Source organism: Silurus aristotelis (genome assembly GCF_946808225.1).
Source record: "Silurus aristotelis genome assembly, chromosome: 9".
NCBI classification, from domain to species: domain Eukaryota; kingdom Metazoa; phylum Chordata; class Actinopteri; order Siluriformes; family Siluridae; genus Silurus; species Silurus aristotelis.
The window spans coordinates 8,261,252-8,284,706 of NC_139582.1; the positions used below are offsets into that span (position 1 = coordinate 8,261,252).

At 39.2% G+C, this 23,455-nt stretch overlaps 1 protein-coding gene across 11 annotated transcripts in view; it reads left to right on the forward strand.

The window, feature by feature from the left end:
- plekhg4 (pleckstrin homology domain containing, family G (with RhoGef domain) member 4) overlaps window positions 1-23,455 on the forward strand; it is a 92,307-nt gene that overhangs the window by 25,782 nt on the left and 43,070 nt on the right. For 7 of the 11 annotated variants that reach the window (XM_083550212.1, XM_083550213.1, XM_083550211.1 and 4 more), the window contains exon 2: window positions 20,425-20,622. The exons of 1 other annotated variant lie outside the window; for it this stretch is intronic. Coding sequence is in view for 6 of the 10 variants with exons in the window: in XM_083550208.1 (XP_083406334.1) it covers window positions 20,425-20,622 (198 nt within the window). In the remaining 4 variants the exon portion in view is untranslated. Of the gene's footprint in view, window positions 1-4,816; window positions 5,039-20,424; window positions 20,623-23,455 lie in introns of those variants that run through there. 3 more of the 11 variants (XM_083550207.1, XM_083550209.1, XM_083550210.1) reach the window with 2 other exon arrangements.

Below are 23,455 nucleotides of genomic sequence, written 5' to 3' on the forward strand. Positions count from 1 at the left end.
CGCATTTACAGATGGAATAGCTCGGTAGCTTTAAGTGCAAATTACAGTGCACAGCTAGCAGGTGTCAGATAAGGTTACAGTTACGAGGCTGACAGGAACTGGCTGAGAGAATGGGTAGAAAAATTCAGAAACACCAGGCATAAATGGAATTGTATTTTTTCTCCTCTCTGCTTTTGTTTTTGTCCTGACTGTCAAGGTGTCAATTACATTTTGCCATTTTTGCTACTACAGTGGAACCCGGTTATGTTGGGGGGCCTAGAGGACGCCAAAAAGCGTCGAGATAACTGATGATCGAGATAAACGAAAACCAATATAGAGGCAATATATTAACGTGCTTGAAATTTCTTTATGTACATGATGTGCGTTATTAAATGAGTTTTTTTTACACAACAGCGTTGCCGCGATTTGATTGATTGGTCATGCGGATCGAGATAACCTGTAATGCGGATAAGGAGGCGGAAGCCGAAGTAAACGCAAACAAAGTTTATTGAGAATACTCAGGATATAATCCACCAATACTTGTAGCGAAGCAGCAATATCCAGTGGTGCGCTCCAGGAGCGCGGTCCACGAAGTTCTGTGAAAGCAGAGACAGTTCGTGTAGAGAATCCACGAATCCGCGCTATGGAAAGCGCAGCGCTGGGCAGCAACGGATAAACGTGGTGCAGACAGCGTGAACATGGAAAACAGCAGTATCGGGGTAATCCGGGGTGCCGTTGAGAGAATGCGGAGTCCGAGAAGAAGGATAGGTAGCGGGATATGTATATGCGATTACACAGACCACCATGAACCAACACATATGATCATGTGCACACATACGATCATGTGCACAAACAATAACGGGCCGCGAGTGTGTGGAGGTGAGTGGCTTAAATAGGAGATGGGATGAGTGGGTGAATGAGAGTCAGGTGTGTGTGATCAGCATGACTGCGAGGAGCGCACGGGAGAAGAAGCATGGTGCTACGGGGAATGCCGCCGCCGAAGGGGGCGTGGCAGGGGGATAACCGACGTAACCTGACATAACCAACGTTAAGTGGCAAATTTGCCCCCCCCTTGTGCTCGAGATATCAGGGTTCGGCGGCATAAAAAATCGACATGACCGATTAAAAATTGCTAAGACAAAGCGAGAATTTGGCGGTTCCACTTCAAAAACGTCGACTTGATAGGGTTGGCGAGTTAACCGAGGTCGAGATAAGTGGGTTCGACTGTATATATAGATTTCTCAAAAAATCTAGAATGCTCCAGGGGTCAACAGAAATTATCCAACCTTTTCTACAAAGTTTATTATTGTAGCCAGTGGCGCACAACATCCGAGCTAGAGTCAGCTAGCTACCATCATGAATATTTTGCCATTGATTATTTTGAACATAACTCAGGGCATTGTGCAGTCACAGCTAGTGAATTAGGAGCAGAGAACAGTGACAGGAGTGAGCCTGCGCTTGTTTTTAAAACAGAAAGCAGACAGACCCTCTCGGAATTGCTCTAGGCCCAGGTCACTCATCTGCACTACCTTGGGTAAACCAGACTGCTAGCATTTTCTAGAAAGTCTGGTATGTTTTGCCAATAAAAAACGGTCTCTATCCGTGACACATCCAGACCAGCAGCAAACAAAAACTATCTGTAGCGTTAATTTTGTTCATGACATGCCTTGATAAAAAAAAATCCAGTCCAATGATTATATGTTGCTTTGAAAAACCTGAAAATAGATTTCAGATTTCTGGCAGATTTCATCCTTCAAGATCCTGAAGGTTGGGACAAAATAATTAATTTCTTTCTTTCTTTCTTTCTTTCTTTCTTTCTTTCTTTCTTTCTTTCTTTCTTTCTTTCTTTCTTTCAGAGCGTGGCATGTTTATTATGCTTACACTGTACAGGGTAGATGGGGATTTAGTAATTGTCGTGCGAATCTAGCCTTGGTTGAATATCAATGGCGCCTTTTTGTTTCTTTGTGAGATTACAGTGTTTATTTATTCACAGTTGCTATATAATCTGCTTCTGTCATGAGGCTCTCAGCCATGTTGTGCCCAGAAAATGCGGTCCTGCTTGATTTTTTTTTCCCATCATGCTTCGCTGTTCACTTTATATATATATATCAGATGCATTGCTTTCATCACAATCAGACTGCGATGAACTTGCAGATTAAAAGTTGTCTTGCTACTCTACTGTCATCACCTAAATCACCTACTGTTATTGTTTCTCAGCCAAATATGGGTTTATTTGGAGTTTATTTTTAATTTTTTGTATTTATTTATTTTTATTCATTTACTTTATTACCTTATGTTTTACTCTTCATCCCACTGAAGCAATGTATTTGCCTCGTGCATAACTCTTTTTGTTACTTTTGCCCTGCACTTTGAATGTCTTTCACCTGATAAATGTGGGAAAGTGCTGCATTGATGGTGTTTAAGGTGGGATTACTTTAACATGGGGATCCGGTTTATGTATTAATTACCAGCATAGTTTAGTCCTTCCTGGATTCTACTTGGCACTAATTAATTATCTACACCAAAACAGTATTTGAAATGACCACCCCATGTTCTTGAGCAGCCTCAATGCAACATATAGTTTTGAAATTCTTTAAGGAAATAGCCGATATGATTATTTTCCCCAATTATGCATAATGTGCCAAAGTTCTTTGGCTGTCATGTGCTATGTGCCCTGTTCTGCATACACTCACAGAAGACCATGATTGGTTAGTGTCACTCTGATTTATAACAATATCCCTCACATAGCCACTTTTTTCTTTTGGACCCCTTGTCACTGACGGTTGTGACATCATCGAGATTGAAATAATATGCTGAGGGCTTTTTTGTTTTGGCTGCTACATATTTTTGTTTATAGTTAAAGCCAGACATTCCGCTTAATGTTTATAAATTGAGTGCTCTATTACAAACATACAAACATTTCTCTGAAATGAAAACTTGTCATTCCTATTTTTTCTGGAGATGAATATTTATAATCTGTGCGTTATAACCTGTATGTACTCCACTAAGTGTCAGTGAAAAGGTTTTGTTTTATAGATTTTGAAAGAGAAATGGTTTGTGGTACCCTTGAACAAAGAATTTAAAGCATTTATTATGAGGTAGAAATGCAGAATAATGATTTAATATTAGGTTTGTAATGATGCATGTATTTGTACCGGTTACCGGAGTTAGCACAGTGTCCGTGTGGCTACTCACTATGTACCGAAATTGTTTATTTATTTATTTGTTAGTAAAAAAGCTAAAGAATCCAAAGCGCTAGCGTTATGCTAACACTAACGATATGGATTATTTTGTATTTTATATCCAGCTTTAAGAATTTCTTTTAAAAAGAGAAAATCCTGACATCACATTTTGAGTGAATGAATGAAGGTTGGAAGGAATGAAGACATTTGTTAAGGTATGCTGAAATAAGTAAAACAGTTAAGTAGATCATATGTTTAGAAAATTTAATATTTAATTTAAAACACACACACACACACACACACACACACATCGGTATTACCCAAATGGGGTCTAACAAATGTAAACTTTTTCCTATTTATTTAATTTTATCTAATTAATTTAATTTGTGCCAATTTATATGCATTATTATTTATTTTATTGTATTTTTTATTAAATATTTATAAAAATACATTAATTATTGCATTAATTACATTTATTTTGTTTTATTTTTATTAAATATTTTTAAATACTATTTTATATATAATTTAACCAAACAGGCATTTTTATAAAAAAAAATGTTTTTAATGTAAACTGTTAATGTTCACAAATGTTAATAATAATAAACTGTGTTATTAAGAAACGACAAGTAATTTTATGTTTTGCATTTCTTCCCCCGACGTACCGAAATTGAACCGAAACGTGACTTAAAAACCGTGTGTGTGTGTGTGTGTGTGTGTGTGTGTGTGTGTGTGTGTGTGTGTACATCCAAGGTTTTTATAACTGTAAACACAAAATAATACACAATTTGTGTGTGCAATCAAATGTGAACACTTTTCTAATTTTGGCAAGTATGTATTTTACATGCTAACTGTACTGGCTCTTCGGAGACCTGATCATCTCTGGTTCCAAGCTTTATTGCTCTTTCTAACGTCTCTATTCACATGTACTGAAAGGCAAATTTAACTAGTTATGACAAAACAACAATTTTTCAGATCTTTTCCCACTAAAGCATTGAAGTAGTGCTAAGGTACTAACTGCAGGTAGAAACTAAACTTTAAATGAAGCAATGTTGTTTGAGCAAGACGTTTCCAAACATATTCTTAGATATAATATATTTAGCCTGTCAAAATATACCATACAAACTAGTTTGTTATTTACTAACACTAGTTAAGTTAGCAATCTGACTACCCTATACACCTTTTTCTTCTCAGTTGTGATTTAACTTTAACCCTGTGATTTCAAATTTCTGCCCAAAAAAACTATGTAGAAACTGGCAAGAAAATTGTCTTCATACACATTTTGCTGCCTGATGACTTGCTATTGATGGCTATCACCACTGGGAGAAATTCAGTTTGGGCTCGGTTATGATGAGGATTAAAAAGCAATCTGCACTTTTGATATGTAAAAGGAGAAGGGTTTTTTTTTTCTCTGATTCAGGGTTTTTCCCTCTTGTTTATTCTTCTGAAGTCCTATCGTTTTATTTATAACGCTTTATTTAAACGCCTCCCTTCTTATTTACAGTAGCTTCTAGATTTAATTTGCCCCCTCTCAGGTTTCCCAGCACAGGAGCACCACACATGCAGTTTTACCCCTCGTGGGCGGGCCACAGTGAATGACTGACAGACACACACCAGTTTGGGGGCTGGTTTTAAGAGTGGGCGGGCTATACCTTGTGAGAGTTGCTGCAGTGTGTGTGGAGTGTGGCAGTGTGTCGGTGACCTGCCGTGTGGAGATCCAGTTTGTGTGTGTGTGTGCGCACGCATGCATGCAACAACAACACACACACACACACACACACACACACACAAACATGCAGAAAGGTATTTGGACTACAGGATTAGCGGGACAATGAAGCAAAAGAGTCAGAGTTTAGGAAGGACACAATTCTTACAGCATGGTGAGTCGGGGGTTTAACACTGCTGTGATTTGGGGGGGTTGAGCTGAACTAGGCTGAGCTGCTAATGACTTTACCTTATTTGTAATAGAGGTTAGGGGGAGGTGTGTGTGTGTGTGTGTGTGTGTGTGTGTGTGTGTGTGTGTGTGTGTGTGTGTGTGTGTGTGTGTGTGTGTGTGTGTGTGTATGTATGTGTCTCTATCTCTATCTCTCTCTCTCTCTCTCTCTCTCTCTCTGTCTGTGTGTCTCTGTACTAGTACTGAAAAACTAAAAAGTTGACCTTCGGTGATCTTGTGTTAGTCATTATGAAGTTGGCAGAGTAAGCCTGCTGAGATGCAGTTTGTTTATGAGTGTGTGTGTGTGAGAGAGAGAGAGAGAGAGAGAGAGAGAGAGAGAGAGAGAGAGAGAGAGTGAGCGAGCCAGTGAGCGAGAGTGTTGATTACAGTAATAGCTGGTATTGTATTGATTATTACCGTTCATAGGCTTCTTCTTTGCTTGCTAATTAAAGCATGTGCCTGCATAGTGTGTGTGTCTGAATGTGATAGATCACTGAGTCAGTGTTCAGGCCATGTGTCAGCTGGTTTCTCTGCCCTTGGTGCAGGTAACACAAAATCCCATGTGCTTTAACTAGAGACTCAGCATGGTGACGAGAGAGAGAGAGAGAGTGTGTGTGTGTGTGTGTGTGTGTGTGTGTGTGTGTGTGTGTGTGTGTGTGACTGCAGCTGTTCTGGTGTGCCTTTCTCTTTTCTCTAGACACTGGTGTATGTCAGCAGAAGAGCCAGTTCTACAGAGGGGTGTGTGTGTGCGCGTGTGTGTGCGTGTGTGTGTGTAAAATGTACCATGAAACAGTGATCATTTCATCTTTTCCCTTTTGGGCTCTCGACTTTCCCTCTTATGCCCTTCTGCCAGTAACATGGTATTTGCAGCAGTCAGCGAGTTTCATTAGTGATTTATTAATTTTTGGGGGTGGAGCTAGAAATAGTGCTGTACACACACTGGTCAAACACAAGATGAGTCACTTGAGTCTCTTTTGGGGGGAAATTAAAATAGAATTAGTTCATATTAGACAACACAGAGCAGTTGTCTTTAATATTACAATATGATGATGTTCCCATTAAGTACACTACAAAACTTGGAAAGTTCTGTTTTGTATTTCTTAACACACACACACACACACACAAACACACACACATGTATATATCAGAGTGTAACACGTCTTCTTACTCCTGTTTGTGTGTTTTCTAAACACTAGTGATGAGAAATGACAACAGCTTTCAACCTCCAGGTTACAAGATTTGCAACATAACAAACAGTCTCATCAGAATTTACTTTAGTGAGTTGAATTGAATGTTTATGCGCAATCAACTAAGCAAGGGCACGAATGCTTCTGGATTTGAATTAGTGCCTGTACCATGCTCTAAGCACTGTCCATTGTAAAAGTGAAGTGCCGTAACACAAGAATGATGTTAATTTTGACATTGAACTAGTGCCTGAAAAAGGGGGGAAAAGAACAAGCAAAAAATGCTGAGTGTGTGTGTGTGTGTTTTTTCTTCTGGTGGTATTAATACAACTATGAGTGCATTAATCAGTGTAGCTCAGTTTAATAAAATCGTAAGCCTGCAGAGAGCCTGAGGAAATCTTGGCTCTCTGTAACCCTCTCCCTGTCAGAGGAAGAGGTACTAAACAGAAACAAATGCTTCTATAAAGTGGCGTCTACATTTCATTCAAGCCCGAGCTGTTTCTCATGATGTCACTGCTTTTGTCTCAGCGTCGCTTTTGATTTGTTGACTTTTTTTATTTCAGCCGGATTTTGTGTATGGTTTTAGCACAGTCTTCGACTCGTAACTTATTCACACTGGCGAGGTGGTCCAGGGGCCATTGGGCTATTAAGTGACTCTTTGAAGAGTTAGTGTTTCGGCATTGTGTGTGTGTGTGTGTGTGTGTGTGTGTGTGTTTGTTTGCTTAGAGGACAGAGATAAAAGGCCTTACTCTGATCTCAAGGTGGACGTCGTGTGTTCTGTGTTACTGGTTAACCCATCAGAAAAAAAGTATGTGAATGGAAATGTTTTTTTATTTCTCTGATAAAGAAATGACCAGATGAGGATGACTGAGGAATCTCAGTCACCAGCACTGTATCAGGACTGTTTAGAGACACCTGTGCTTGTCAGAGCAGGCCTTGGTGATTAAGTGTTTAGCCCGTGTGAATGTATGTGTACATCTGTTTATGTGTATGGGAGTATTCCAGAAACCAAGCAAAGCAGGTTTCGTGAGCTTTGGATTTTGTTTGTGTGTGTGTGTGCGTGCGCGCAGGCGCACGCGTGTTGCATAGTCGAGTGATAGGCTGCTGTTTATTTTGTTTTGCTAGGGGAATGTTCTCGATCAGAACTGCTCAGCGCAGTGTAAAGTGTAAATCTTTTTTTTTTCTTTGTATTTCTTTTTATACATCTGCGATTGGTTGCTCACCAGATGTGGAGACTGGATTCATTTACTCTACGATATAGATCAAGTTATAGATTTTCATGCCACACTTATATGTTGTTAATATCTTGGGCATTTGTGTGTAATAATAATAATTAATAATAATAATAATAATAATGTGCAATTATATTTATAACTTTTATTGTAGTCTGACTTTTCTGTTTTCACTGCAATTGCAAATTTCATTTAATGCTGCAATATATTTCATTTCACTTAATATATTACTTTATGTATATTTACTTTTTCTTTTTACTTTAATCTTTACTTTCATTTTTTTACTGTAAGCAACTGCAACCAAACAAAGAATTGTGTGTGTGAAACGATGAAGGCAGATAACTAACAGTTTTCATAAATCAATGTATTTTTCTGTGTTGCGTTCGGCCTGAAGTTCTTTCTCTCAAGTTTCTCACTCACAACTTTGGTTTGCATTATACCCATTCTTATTCTGTCATATATAACCTCTCAGTAATTGTGTACAGTGCTCTAGTTGGGGCAGTGCTGGCTCAATGGTTACCCTATGTAGTGCAGAACTCTGACCCTCATGGCCTGTAGTTTTAACAACAGATAAAAGTTTATGAGGTCTGTAACAAGGATGTAGGAAACTAAAGCAAGAGCTTGGGGTGAAGATAGCTTGAACTGATACGACACATTATGGACGCCTAGAGTGCTTGCTGATTATAACTGAACAAGCAACAAGAGCAATCACTCCATAATCAAGACCCGACCAAGTGTGACAGGAGGTACAAGTGCAAACACAAAAAAGGGCGAAAACCCTTACTGGTTTTTATTTCCATGCACATTTTACAGTTGGAGTATTTGAGACTTCCAAAGAGAATTTATGTGTACATTTCTATAGGTGGTGAGTAGAAGACATAAAGTATCTAATGCTAAGTACGGTTTTGAGCTCCGACACTCTGGCAGTCTCAGGGAAACCCTAAACATAATGCAAGGGATTAATGTGCTCGCTCTTGTACGCCGTAGTTTCTGTAGTAACATTTTCTATGTCAAACTCTTGACATGATGCAAGTCTAATAAGCACATGAACTTTAATAGTGTTTTTATTTAACAAAGAAAATGTGTAGATGTTGTAAATGTGTAAATGGTTTTTCACCATTTGAATGTCTTCAGAGGACTGAATATTTTTGGTCTGCATTGTTTTTCTGATTAGAAATGGTGAAGGGAAAAGGTTAGTGACAGAACGTTAGTTGTGTTTAGATGATTGTGATTTCAAATCTATTGAGTCACTATTTTCCTTGATATTTCGGTGCTGTTATAACGAGTGTACTTGCTCATAGTTGCTCAAGTTATATTGGATAAAAAGGTCAGCAAATTTACATCTCGATGTGAAATATTTTCCTATAACTAAAACAAGAAAATGGTCCTGCTAATATTTACACAAAGCTCATAAACTTGTGTAACCCCAGATCTAGCTTAAGCTTCGAATGCTAGCTGTTATGTCGTGCCATCCTGCTGAGTTTAGGCCCAGACACGCTAAACCACACAGGCTAGCTTTCTTCCAACAGAGACGCTCTTTACAACAGCAGACCAGGGTTTTATCCATCTCTGGCTTCCAGCCAAACACCATTTCTTTTTCATGTCTCTTCCTCTAGCTGTATGAATAGGTTTTAATGTTAATGCGCTGGTTCTGATGATCTGTAGTGTTCAGAGGATTTGCTCTAAAGAGAAAGAATCCTGACTTGTGTAGAAGTTGCTTTATTGTCTGGTTCATTTAGACTACAGGTTTGAGTTTCAGAGAGACTGATTAAAATTAGCTGAGATTATTTTGAGACGGTATTTGAAGCAGCGGAGACTGTAATAGTGTGTCTGGTATGTGTGTATCCAGGTCATTTCTAAATGCCTCTTTTTTATGTGCTTTATTTAAATATTTTGGGTTAGATCACAAGACTGATATCTGTTCACGCTCGGCTCGTGCATGTGTCTTGAAAGCATCTTCACTGGCCACGCGTGATCGTATTACATGATGACAGAAGGAGGCAAGATCTTCCAAAATCAACACCATGACATTACATTTGAACAAAAGGAGCTTTCAACCAAACAGCATCAGCACCCGGCATTTAATTACACACACATACACTTCATACATTTACAGCTCTAATGAAATTGACCACAGTGCACAAAGCAATAAACTCAGGATTTCACACTATTGACAGCACTGTGGACAGTGTTGATAATAATTGAGAATCTGATAGTAACACTGTGCGGCATTTTTGTATTTATTTCATAGACATGGATTGTCATATTAAAAAGCTATTTTCCTAAATATTTAGTTCTTTAAGGTTCAAATGTGTTATTTGACAATGAGAAATTAATAAACCATTAAGTTGATTTGTGAAATAAGTAAGAGGAAATTGTGTTTTTAGTGAAGAGATTGGATTAATTTACTATAGTGTTTACAAGATGACTAAAATTTATCAGACACAGCAATACGTTGTAAGAAAATGAATGATCAGGTGATCTTTCAGTGTTGTATGGAAGATAAGGTCAATACAATAGAACCGCTATAGGAAAGTTTTTCACCAAAAGGCTCTGGTCTTGTGAAACATGTTCAATAAAGTTGAACAGATTCTGTTTGGAGTGATCACAACGTTACTGAGTTCATCCATGTGCTTCTGATCAACTGCTAAAGAACATCAACAAGGTCACATGTTTGCAGCGATGCGCACCAGCTGACATCCTCAGCCGACGTATTTAAAACAGACAACTCAAGACCTGAGTCATCAAACCTCTTTTTCCACCCCCTTTGGCTAATCAATAACCTCTGAGGATGGTTGAAACTCATGGGGGTGTTCAAGAAGTCGATAAAAATCTAATTCTGGATGTTCACCTCGTATTTGGTTTTCTTAGCGCTTTTATTTTCTTTCCTTTTGTTTTTCCCCTTAGTGTTCATTTTACACCTGATTCACATCAGGAATGGGACAAGCCAGTTTCACAGCTTCAACATTTCCATTGGTAGGAAAATACAAGCTTGTTTTGAAGCTGAGGTTGTCTCTGGTTTACGTAACATCATCCAAGTTACAGGTTCTAAACTGCATTCCTGGTCCACTGCAGACAGCTGTGTGTCTTTTGTAATGAAAGATTGGGGTATTAATAGCAATTGGCACAATTTTAATATTAGGAAGTATTGTACTAAGAATGGGTTTTGTGTAAATGTTATTTCATTAGCTGGATTGACCAGGATCAACAATTTGTAATTTTATATAGAATTTACTATTCCTAAATAAAGCGCTCATTGAAAACTTAACACATTTACTGAAACAGATTTTATCCAATGGGGAAATGTTCAGATTTGCTATCTGAAGTATATTTCATTTTCCATATGTACACCCAATGTGACAAAAAGTAGCTCGAATACAATGATATCAAACGGCAGATCGTTTCCTAGAGGTCACAGAGCTACATTAGTTCAAGCCTGAAGAATGGCAGATAGAGGGATGAACAAAAGGGAGAGAGATTTAACCAACCAGTGGAGGAGCAGAAAAGCCAAAGGCGCCAGGAAATTTGTGGTTTCGGTGCAGCACATTTCTGTGTGTCAGCTGAAACTGAAAGTCTGTGTTTAATTGAAATGACCAAGACATAATTGGTCTCCAATTGTAGGTATTTGTGCATTCGCCCTGCATAAACAATACACACGTTGTCCAAATTGTTCATGTTTTTTTCTATAAAGCCTTTGGCGCAGCCATTTTAACTGTCTAGCAGTGTGTAGTGGAGTGTGTGTGTTATTAAACGTAATAGTTAAATAGTCTGGCATTTCTTTATTTTTTATCTACTGGACATTGGAGTTTGTATAAACGAGGACATGTTTTGCTCATTAATCTAGTTTTGAATACGTATTTCCTGAAAGTTTTATGTGAGGTGTAGTGCTGCCTATAACAACAGGAAGGGCAACAGTGTGTGAGTCAGGGTAGGAATTTATGAAGTAAGCCAGCTGTTTGATGTTTTGATGAGTGTTTCAGGGAGGTAAGTGTCTGCACCCTTCCAGGGATCCAGGGCAGATCCAACATGGCTGACAGTGTATTACCGTGTCACTTCTCCTAAGAGTTTTTCAGTTTTGGACCAGAGGTTGTGTCCCATGTTTGAACAACTTACAGCTTGATATTTGTTTCTCTCTACTGAACAAAAAAGCACCAGGTTTTACACAAACACTGGATTTATATAGTTAAATAGAATACATGTCTCTCTTTTTATGTGTCTCTCTCTAACAGACAGCTGGTTCCTCTGTCACTTGGGTTAGGGTGAAAGGTTGGATCCCCTGTGATCCCACCCCCAACATTATGACTGTTGTTGCGTGTGTGTGTGTGTGTGTTCGTGTGTGTGTGTGTGTGTGTGTGTTCGTGTGTGTGTGTGTGTGTGTGTGTGTGTGTGTGTGTGTGTGTTTGTTCTTGTGTGCACTCATGTGCCTGTCAGGCAGAACAGTCTGTGAGTGTGTTACTTTTCAACTGCCAGGGATAAACATTTCTCCACCCATCCGGGGTTATTTGCATGCTCCTTAAGCCTTAGTGATATATTCCTGCCAGTTTCAGAGCACACACAATTTGTATGCTTTTTTTTTTTGTTTACACATGTGCACCGTTTAGTCCATTGGAACAAAACCCTGCTGCGTTTTGCTGCTCGATGTGGTTTGTTAAGGAGGCGAGAACACAGAAGTCACGCCAGGCTCCTCTTCTGACTGTACTCGAGCACTGGTTAGTTTCTGTAAGAAAGCAATTACACCATGAAGCAACTCAGTCCACATATTTTTGGTTTTTCATGACTTTGTTCATGTGTTTGGGGTTTTTCAGCTGCAAGGCACAAACTGAGCCAAAGAAGAGAGTTGTAGTTTTGGACTGATGAAAAGAAATGGAGGATACAGAATATGTTTGACATTAATTATATATATATATATATATATATATATATATATATATATATATATATATATATATATATATATAAATATAAAATGTATATATAAAATGTATATTTTGCAAATTCTCCCACTTAGAAATCATGGAGGGGTCTGAAATTTTCATCGTAGGTGCATGTCCACTGTGAGAGACATAATCTAAAAAAAAAATCCAGAAATCACAATATATGATTTTTTAACTATTTATTTGTATGATACAGCTGCAAATAAGTATTTGAACACCTGAGAAAGTCAATGTTAATATTTGGTACAGTAGCCTTTGTTTGCAATTACAGAGGTGAAACGTTTCCTGTAGTTTTTCACCAGGTTTGCACACACTGCAGGAGGGATTTTGGCCCACTCCTCCACACAGATCTTCTCTAGATCAGTCAGGTTTCTGGCCTGTTGCTGAGAAACACGGAGTTTGAGCTCCCTCCAAAGATTCTCTATTGGGTTTAGGTCTGGAGACTAGCTAGGCCACGCCAGAACCTTGATATGCTTCTTACAGAGCCACTCCTTGGTTATCCTGGCTGTGTGCTTCGGGTCATTGTCATGTTGGAAGACCCAGCCTCGACCCATCTTCAATGCTCTAACTGAGGGAAGGAGGTTGTTCCCCAGAATCTCGCAATACATGGCTCCGGTCATCCTCTCCTTAATACAATGCAGTCGCCCTGTCCCATGTGCAGAAAAACACCCCCAAAGCATGATGCTACCACCCCCAAGCTTCACAGTAGGGATGGTGTTCTTGGGATGGTACTCATCATTCTTCTTCCTCCAAACACGTTTAGTGGAATTATGACCCAAAAGTTCTATTTTGGTCTCATCTGACCACATGACTTTCTCCCATGACTCCTCTGGATCATCCAAATGGTCATTGGCAAACTTAAGATGTGCCTGGACATGTGCTGGTTTAAGCAGGAGAACCTTCCGTGCCATGCATGATTTCAAACCATGACGTCTTAGTGTATTACCAACAGTAACCTTGGAAACGGTGGTCCCAGCTCTTTTCAGGTCATTGACCAGCTCCTCTAGTGTAGTTCTGGGCTGATTTCTCACCTTCCTTAGGATCATTGAGACCCCACGAGGTGAGATCTTGCATGGAACCCCAGTCCGAGGGAGATTGACAGTCATGTTTAGCTTCTTCCATTTTCTAATGATTGCTCCAACAGTGGACCTTTTTTCACCAAGCTGCTTGGCAATTTCCCCGTAGCCCTTTCCAGCCTTGTGGAGGTGTACAATTTTGTCTCTTGTGTCTTTGGACAGCTCTTTGGTCTTGGCCATGTTAGTAGTTGGATTCTTACTGATTGTATGGGGTGGACAGGTGTCTTTATGCAGCTAACGACCTCAAACAGGTGCATCTAATTTAGGATAATAAATGTAGTGGAGGTGGACATTTTAAAGGCAGACTAACAGGTCTTTGAGGGTCAGAATTCTAGCTGATAGACAGGTGTTCAAATACTTATTTGCAGCTGTATCATACAAATAAATAGTTAAAAAATCATATAATTGTGATTTCTGGATTTTTTTTTTTAGATTATGTCTCTCACAGTGGACATGCACCTACGATGACAATTTTAGACCCCTCCATGATTTGTAGGGGTGTTCAAATACTTATTTTCCTCACTGTATATATATATATATATGTATATGTATCCCAGTGGTGGAAGAAAGTACACTAACCATTAACTTGAGTAAAGGTAGAGATAGATAAAATATGACTCTAGTAAAAGTGTTCCACTTTCATTTGAGTAAAAGTACAAAAGTATTTGTCTTCAAATGTACTTTTGTACGTTTTAGATGTACTCTGATTCATTATGGCTATAATGTATGATCATTTTTGTCACAAAACTCTTTGCTTAATCAACTCGGTTTATGTGAAAAGTCTTTGTTACTTTTATTATAACAGTCTATTAATAAAATGATATTAATAAGTCGAACACTAATTGATTTCTATTAAAATTATCATAAGCCCAAAACCTTCCTTTCAACTACTTCAAAAAAATGAAATAGAAATAGAAATGAGGCCACAGGTGTTGTGGCAAGTCAGAGGCAGGAGTTTCTTCTTTGTTTCTTCCTCTCATAATGTTCTGCTTGCTGTTGAACTGATGCTGAACTGTATGTTGGTGATAAGTAGATACACCGAGCGCCAATCAAAACAAGTTTAATACAGAGCGTGAGCTCGACCCTGATTGGTGGTTTGCTGCATAATTGACTTAAAAGTTTTTATCCTCATAAATGAAAAGAAATGACTTTGAAATGTAGTGAAGTTCAAGTAAAAGTCTCCCCAAAGTACAGATACGTGAAAAAAGCTACTTATGTACAGTAACAAATTACATTTATTTTGTTACTGTCCACCATTGACGTATTTAGTATTTGAATTGGCACTGGCTATGTTTTCTGTACCCAAGTTATATTTGTGATTTCACTGATGTTTAGCGAAAGTTTATTCATCTTTATAAAGTGCTGTATCTATTGCTGCCCATTGATTGAGTCTTATAGGAACATCAGCCAACAGTTGCTTTAGTCTTTATTTTTGCAAAAAAAGTAATTTATTATTTTTCTCTAGTAATTTTAACTTTGATTTATATCCCTTTATTTCCCTTTTTCCTGTCTAATCAACCAGAGCCATTAGTCATTAGGTTTGGGCTTTAGATTCCAAAGAATTTGTATGTCTCTCCTGTTTAAGGTGGTTTGGGGGTTAACACAGTTAGTAAGGAGAATCAGTGCACCCTTGGGAGCAGATGATGTGATTGATTATTCATTGGCCTGAGCGTGGCCTATGGAGACCAGATTACTTAAGTAATCCAATATGGTGCTGTAGTAGGCCAGTCTGTCGCTTCATTAGAGGCCAGATGCTTGATTACGTGCCCTGAACTCCGCTGGCCTGAGCATCATTACTGAAATGGTTCAGTGCCACGTACAGGTCCGCAGGGGGAAAAAAAACCAATCTGCTTTTAACTCTTGGCGTCAAAAAGCCAAGGCGGGCGCTCGCGTATGTGTTTACTGTGGAACAGTTGGGTTTACTTTCATGCTTAGAAGTTAGTGATCTCAGTCTTTGGTGTATGATCATGCTGTAAAACGTAGAACAAATGGAACCACAAATCCTTAGAGAAGCATTTACACCAGAGATGCACTGACAGCTAAAGCACATGCGCGCACGCTTACACACGCACACACACACACACACACACACACACACACACACACACACACAAAGAGTCTACTTTTCTCATTTGCTTATGATGTAGAGTGTTTACTCGGTCGGCATAGCTACAGAAGTTCATAGAATGATGCTATTGTAGACCTGAACCTCTCCAGTCTGACATGCCAGTGCCTCTAAGATTAAAGAAATAAACCAGAGGAATAATGATGGAAAAAATATCTGTGGGATAATTTAAATCAGGAGAATGTTCTGCATTGACTTTAAGCCAGCTCAAAATCGCTCTCCGTTTGACTCTCATCTGTGACTGGACTCTTATCGAGAGCAGGGATTAGCTCGCTGCGATTTCCAATCTTCCCCCTCATAATGAGAGAGAACGAGAACTTGAAAGGGTGAAAGTTGGTAACTCTGGAAATGACAATCAGGAGGAATGTTGTGTATATTTGGCTCTATCTTGTATATAAAAAAAAACCTTTCGCACAAAGGGAGAGCTGTGTTAAAGCGTTTCCTTCCTGGATAATTAGTTCACAGACTGCAATCTAATGTGCATGATTCATCAGCTTTTGTTTTAGCATTTGCACAAAGAATGTTTTAAGAAGGGTGACGGCACTCTTAGAAATGTAGCTGGTCAGGTTAATTAGAGTGTCAGCAGGGAAACGTCTGTTTGTGTGCAAAAGCATGAACTGATTTATAAATGGATAAATGTATGGTCATTATTTACTATGGTAAGGAATGTTTGCTTTGGTATCTTGCTGCAATATAAGAGAAATAAAGGTTTGTTACTTATCTTTATATATTCTTATATCTTTTTATTTTATATAGTAAACTTTTGAGAGTTACTCTGCTTTATGTCAGGCTGCAAAACACTGATAAATTTCCTGTAACACACACACCCCCGTTGTGTTTTATAACTTACTAATGGGTGAAGGTTTTTTCTTTTTTTTCCTAGAATCTATTAGGCACTGAATGTGGGGTTTCCTTCCTCATACTGTTTACAGCTAAAGTAAAAAAAAAACAAACAAAAAAAACATTCTCTTATATTTGAAGAAATGACTGGATTTCTGAAACGGAGAGGTTCCCCTGGTTTCACGAATGTTTTACTTACATGAAATCTGAATGATGTTCTTATTTAGCTTTGTAGATTTGAGACATCAGATATAGGTTCTTGACCTCTAAGTTTCAAATGACTTTCATTTATCACTGTCACACCATATGAGGATGCTGCGAGCGGGGGGGGGGGGGGGGGGAGGAGAAGCGGATGGCCTGAATGAAAGTTTCTTAGTGATTGGGTGAGATAGGGATCAGTAAAGTGGATGGGAAAAGGATGTGGACAGTAATGTAGACTGAGATCTAAAGGTAATGAAAGCTTGCTGAGAGAGAGAGAGAGAGAGAGAGAGAGAGAGGAGAGAGAGAGAGAGAGAGAGAGAGAGAGAGAGAGAGAGAGAGAGAGAGAGAGAGAGAGAGGCGCCATTCAGGTTTTGAAGGAACAAGCTTCTATAGTATTTCTTTCTGTCTGTGCATAGACTGATGAGTGTTTAGCGTTGTGTATAATGTTTGTTTATCTACCTTATCTTGTGGGTAGATAAGTATGTAGTATACCTATTTGTAGTATAGATAAGTAGATAATTGTAATTCTATGTGATCACGTGTGTGTGTGAGTGAGTGAGTGAGTGATCATAGACTAGTACGCTGTATTCCTTAACTTATTCACAGTACGTTTGAATGCTCTTTTGTGACTAACTTTATAAAGCTTAACCATCTGAAATAATAAAACTTGTCTGTGCACACACACACACACACACACACACACACACACACACACACACACACACACACACACACACACTAGGGCAATTCATTTGGAAATCGGGACAGGCCAAGCCTTTAAAACGACTTCTTAATCCAGCCAGAGAAATCCTCTCAAAAATGACCCCACGTTAATGGATGATTGGTTAAGACAGTGTTAAATAAACACATCCTTTTGTCAATGAGTACCTGATGTTTGAGATTAATTTTAGAGTATGAACTGGTGTGGCAGGCTGTATTGGTAGAACTAGAAACATTTCCATAGAAAGTGTACTGGTGCAGTGTGTGTTCTCTCCTTGTGTTTGTCAGGTTGTCAGTCTGTACTATACACACCTGTAGAGGCATGACCACCCCATACTGTGCTTACTTTACTTTAAACGTATTACAGTTTCTACAATACACAGGGGTTTCGTTCTATTTCGTAAGTCACTGCATTGCACTTTTGAAAAATATTAATCTCAACAGATTTTTATCTTGTGACAGCTGAGGACCTACACTCAGCTCGGGTTCCTCCAGGAAACTCATGTATAGTTCATGCGTTCTTGAAAATGCACACAATGGAAATATGCCTGAAGGACAGTGTTCGGCATAATCCGGAAGATCAGAGGTTCTGCTATTACCTTAGCCAACATCTGAGTTCAACATTGTCTAATCTTCCAGCCTACATGACTAACCACTCAGTCATTTAGGAAGGAAAGTGAGCAAATGCTCTAAGAATAAACAGTCAGAACAGGGCTAGTGGGCAGTCAGAACAAAACGGATCATTTGGGGTAATTAGCCTACAGATGCTTGGGCTTTAAGAGGAAGAATGACTAATTTAAAATAGTATTTTGGAATGATCTATGTGGCGCCTACATATAATTATTAACTTCTGGTGCAGAAAATGTCTTAAAGACAGAGAGAGATGTATTCCCCAAGTGCTGAGGACATTATTGGCCCTTCTAGATAAACCCATGGGAGCCCTTTACTACAAAGACCAATCCTAATCTGCAGTCTCTCTGCTACCTGACAGATGGCTTGAAATAAAGAGAGAGAATAAAAGAATTGGGTCCTGGTTTAAAGTTAGTAAATGGAGATGTCCTGTAGGAAACTCGGTATAGAGTTTGCATTTTACAGCGAATTGTGCACTTATTATCATGATCAGTGCAATTCTGTTGCACGTCTGATAAGTGAATGTCTTATGGCTTTTCTGCATAACAATGCCTGTCGTAGGTAATTTAATTATGTGTTTATTTATATCTCTCAAGACACGTCGAGGGCAAGCCCTCATTTCCATTAGTGCTGTCTTTAGATGCAATGATATACAACAAAGCAAGAGGCAACACATTTGTAGTCATACACAATAGGCTTAAAATTCACACTCATCATTATCACTAAGTGCTTTATCGTGGTCAGGGTCACTGTGGTTTTGCAGCCCAAATTAAAAATTCTAGAATTAAATATTGCAACGGGTAAGTTGTAATTGTCTTTTTTCAAGGTTTCCTGAAGTCAATACAGGTTTGTGGAAAAACGGTGGCCAAAAATGTAACCTATTTCTGACTTATACTTCTGCTTCAATAAACTATACATATTTTTCACAACAAAAGACTCTGTCGGGACAGGTGTAAAGGTGTTTAACAGCTATTTGGCGAAGCGCTATTACTTTTTTAACATTACGTTTTGTGAAGTTGGTTTTTGTAATTGCAGAAACGAGCCTAATGGCTTAAGTTCATAATCAGATCGAAGCTGGTAAAATGTCTGTTATAGGTGATTATCTCCTTTTTTGTATGTATCTCATACTTTCAAGGTTGCAACTTTGAGATATATGCAAAACAGAAATATATTTTAATTGAGGAACATATGCAGTTTCCCTTACTTTTTATGTCAAAGTTTTTCCTGGCTGCCGCATTAATCTAAGCCACCTTCATAAACATTGAACGGGCAGATTGTTGGCACATACCGTATTTTTCACCACTTATGGTGTCTGTGCTGGTTAGGGGCTCACATTCCCACCTATTTAAGAGCCATGAGGTAATTTTGGGGGGGGGGTTTCCTGATGCATAGTATTAAAATACTGATTAATTTTTCTTTTATTTGATTGAGGCATGGATGATTGGTTAAGACAGTGTTAAATGAACACATCCTTTTGTCAATGAGTACCTGATGTTTGAGATTAATTTTAGAGTATGAACTGGTGTGGCAGGCTGTATTGGAGTGTGTGTTCTCTCCTTGTGTTTGTCAGGTTGTCAGTCTGTACTATACACACCTGTAGAGGCATGACCACCCCATACTGTGCTTACTTTACTTTAAATGTATTACAGTTTCTAAAATACACAGGGGTTTCATCTTATTTCGTAAGTCACTGCATTGCACTTTAAAAAAATATTCCTCTCCGCAACAGATTTTTCTCTTGCGACAGCTGAATTTTGATGCAGGAACAAAACTGATGCTTGTGATTTATCCAGATCATGCGCCAGCAACTTGTTTAAGGAAAGGGGCAGCTGGAGATTTTGCTTTCATTAATGGTTTTGCTTCTAAATGTGCAACCCAAGTTCTGCTCACCACTAAGGTGTTTTTAAGGTGTTTTTGGATGTGGTAGCATTACATTTTTCTTTCACTTGGAACTATGAAACCAGTACCTGGTGGGACTCAAAGCCGGCACAGTGGTTTACATGGAGTGGAGTGGAAGATCTTAAGCGGCCTTATATCCGATCTCAACCCTACTAAACATCTTTGCGATAAATTGAATTGGTGATTGCACCCCAGGCCCCCTAACCCTACATCAGTGCCTGATTTTACTAACGTCCATGTTGCTGAATGAGCAGAAAAATCTCCACAAGCACACTCCAAGATCTAGTATAACAGCTTCCCAGAAGAGTGGAGGTTTTTATAACGGAAAATGGGGACTAAATGTGGAACTGGATGTTTAAAAAGAATGATTGAATCTTTTGTCTGTATAGTGTATGTGTCTGTTCATTGTGTGTGTTCTGCTTATTGATGCACAGAATTACTTGTAAATGTCTATCAGGTGTGGTTATTGTATGTGTGTGTGTCTGTTTTCAGGACTCTAAATCTCTGGACAGCTGTATCCAGAGCACACTCGCGGTGCTTTACCCGCCATTCGAAGCCAGCGGTGGCACTGTGCTGTGCCAGGTGCTGGATGTGGTCGAGTCATCATACCGTGGAGACGGCCTGCGCTACCTCATTGACTTCCTGGTCCCCGCCAAGCACATTCTTCAGAGCATCCAGCAGGACGCATGTGTGAGTGCTGCACTGCCTAAGATTGCTTCATTGTTTCAGGGTCCTGTGAAATCCTTTGTAGTTACTCAGCGTCCTTTCTTTCTTTTGTCTCGTGTTGTTTGTTCTGCTTTCCCAAGTGCACTGCAGTCACCATCTCTTACACTCTCGCAGGTCGTGTAGCGTCATGCCTGCAATAGCATTGCAGCATGTCATGTTTGGTTAGGTGAGCTGCTTACCCTCAACTCGCAATTAGTCATAATGTGGGCGCAGTCAGAACACACACAATCACTCACCTCAGACAAAAGCCTGGAGAGTCCACCAGGCTCACATTTATTTGGTAGCGGCTTCTTGTTTTGGTAATTGGAGACCTGGCCCATCAACACTGCAGAGATGAGGGGTTTTCCCCCCTAAATGCATATTCTCACTTTCTGACACATGCACACACAAGCTTCAGGTTTGGTTTCATGTCGCTGCACACTATATATACCACACACTTGACCTAGAGGTATCACTTAACGCTTGTTTTGAGCACAGGACTGTCCTTGGGAGTGTACTGTGTTTTCTGTAGGGCGTAGCTTCTTGCACATTGATACGGACAAAAACACCCTTTACAGGAGCATCAAACTTCTTTAAGGATAAAGACTTATAGGAGTCACGAGTCTGTAAAACGTTTTTATGAGAACGCACAAAATAATTTTCCACACAATATCTTCGATGGCGTCTTGTTTTCCCTGCATAGTTACGTTCTCATCGTACTGAATGGCTTACAGCGATGACAATGAGGGGGCAGGAACACCATTAATATAACTATATCATGGAAGAATGGCTTGGGTTAATGTTCATAAGATTCTGATTTTAGCCGTATTAACTTCAATTGCAGACACAAGGCCCAGTGATAAAGGATTTTTAAATGTAGTTAATCATGAGATGAGATGTTTTTTATTTCAGTAGTCTGACAGAAATAGCACAGTGTTCAAAGGTTCTATGTAAGGTTGTCAATAAAAACAGCCATAACTTCAAGCACAAATACAGATTTTCTTAATATGAGAACTTCTTGCATGTTAATTTTTTTGTTTTCTCGTGATCAGGACATAACAAAAGTGGTTTTCTTGTTATCATGACTTAATTACTTAATTACTTATCAGTACTTAATTAGGTGGCAGCATCGCATCAGATGATCGCATTCACTTTTACTTTGATCCGGGACTCGTTAATTACGGTGTGGGAAAACAGGTTTATGTTGAGATCTTAATAACGAGAAAACATCTGTTATGTCAAGATCACGTTATAATTCGAAAAAAAAAGAAACGGAAAACTGTTATAATGCATGGCCTCTTAGGACTTCCGTATTTCTGAGCTCTGAATACATTATTATTCTTAGCTTTGAAGGTGGTTTTACTTTTCACATGTATATTACAGCACAATGAAATTCTTTCTTTGCATATCCCAGCGATGTTGGGAGGCATGGGTCAGAGCAAAGGGTCAGACATGATACACTGCCTCTGGAATACAAAGGATTAGGGGCCTTGCTCAGGGGCCCAAGAGTGGCAGCTTGGTGATACTGGGGCTTGAACCTCCCGATCTTCTGACTAGCAACAGAGAGGCTGAGCCACTGAGTTACCACTACTGAACAACAAGCTTCTTCACTTTATAGCCATTACGTTAAAGTGTATTTGATCAACCAGTCTGAAATATATATATAAAAAAATATTACGTGGGAATGTTTTTGCATGGTCATGGGTAACTGTCCTCTTCACTGATTTGAGAAGCACAACCTGGAGGACACAGTCCATTTCTTCAGGCGAAGACAAAAGAGGCATGCAGAAGTGTAGTGTTTTCCTGAGACCTCTTCACCCAGTGTCCTGTTCACAAAGCAGCTCAGTTTAGTGGTACTACTGAAGGATCACCTTTGCTTTCAACCACAAAAAGGTCAATAACTAGAGTAGGAAATCTTTGAAAATAAATTCTTACGCTGTTATTGCTGCACAGTTGGTTTGGCCTGTGAAGCGGAGAAGGAACGACCTTTGACTTCTGTCTGCTTCGGTCATGCACAGACCATGGCAGCAGTTCTTTTCTTTGCTCACACACACCTGTGAAGGAAGCATAGGAACAGACTAGTGGAGTGTCTTTGTGTGTGGCAGGGTGACCTTTAACGGAAACGGCTTGTCACTAGTTTGTTTATACTCTGTTTTTATGTGTGGGAATTTTTTTTTGTGTGTGTGTGTGTGTGTGTGTCTGTCTGTCTGTCTGTCTGTCTACAATTGTTTGCTACTGCTATGTATCATTTGTTTCCAGGCAAGTGAACTGTTTGAAAGAGATTATTTATTAAGAAAGGGTTTTATTGAGTAACGTCTGTTAAGTTGTATAATTCTGTGTATGTGTTTCGTAAGTGTGTATCCTTCCTCTGGATACTCTGTGGGAAAAGTTAGTTCTGTCTGCACCTGTGGTCAGAGGAATGCCTCTCAGTGTGACCTCCATACCAAGTTACCATTCAGGGGCCCATATGTAGGTGAATAAGGATATCATAATAGAAAATTACAGCCTGAACACAGTGACTGTTTAGCACCTATAGATCTGTCTTCACCCGTATCAATCCACTCCCTGTCATCCAGCCCACTAGACTGTGTCATCTAAAGACTCTTTGACTCTACACTTTGAAAGAAAACCTATGCTAATTTTTGAGAAGCTGCCTAAGAATTATATTCCAGCCGGATATTGGTTTTATATTTATTGCATTGCATTACAGTGACACTGTTGCAGTCTGCTGAGAGAAAACCCTGAGATGTCCGTCAGGTCTCATATCATTCCGGGACAGTGCAACGTTTATATAAATGGAATGAGAGAAATGATTTCT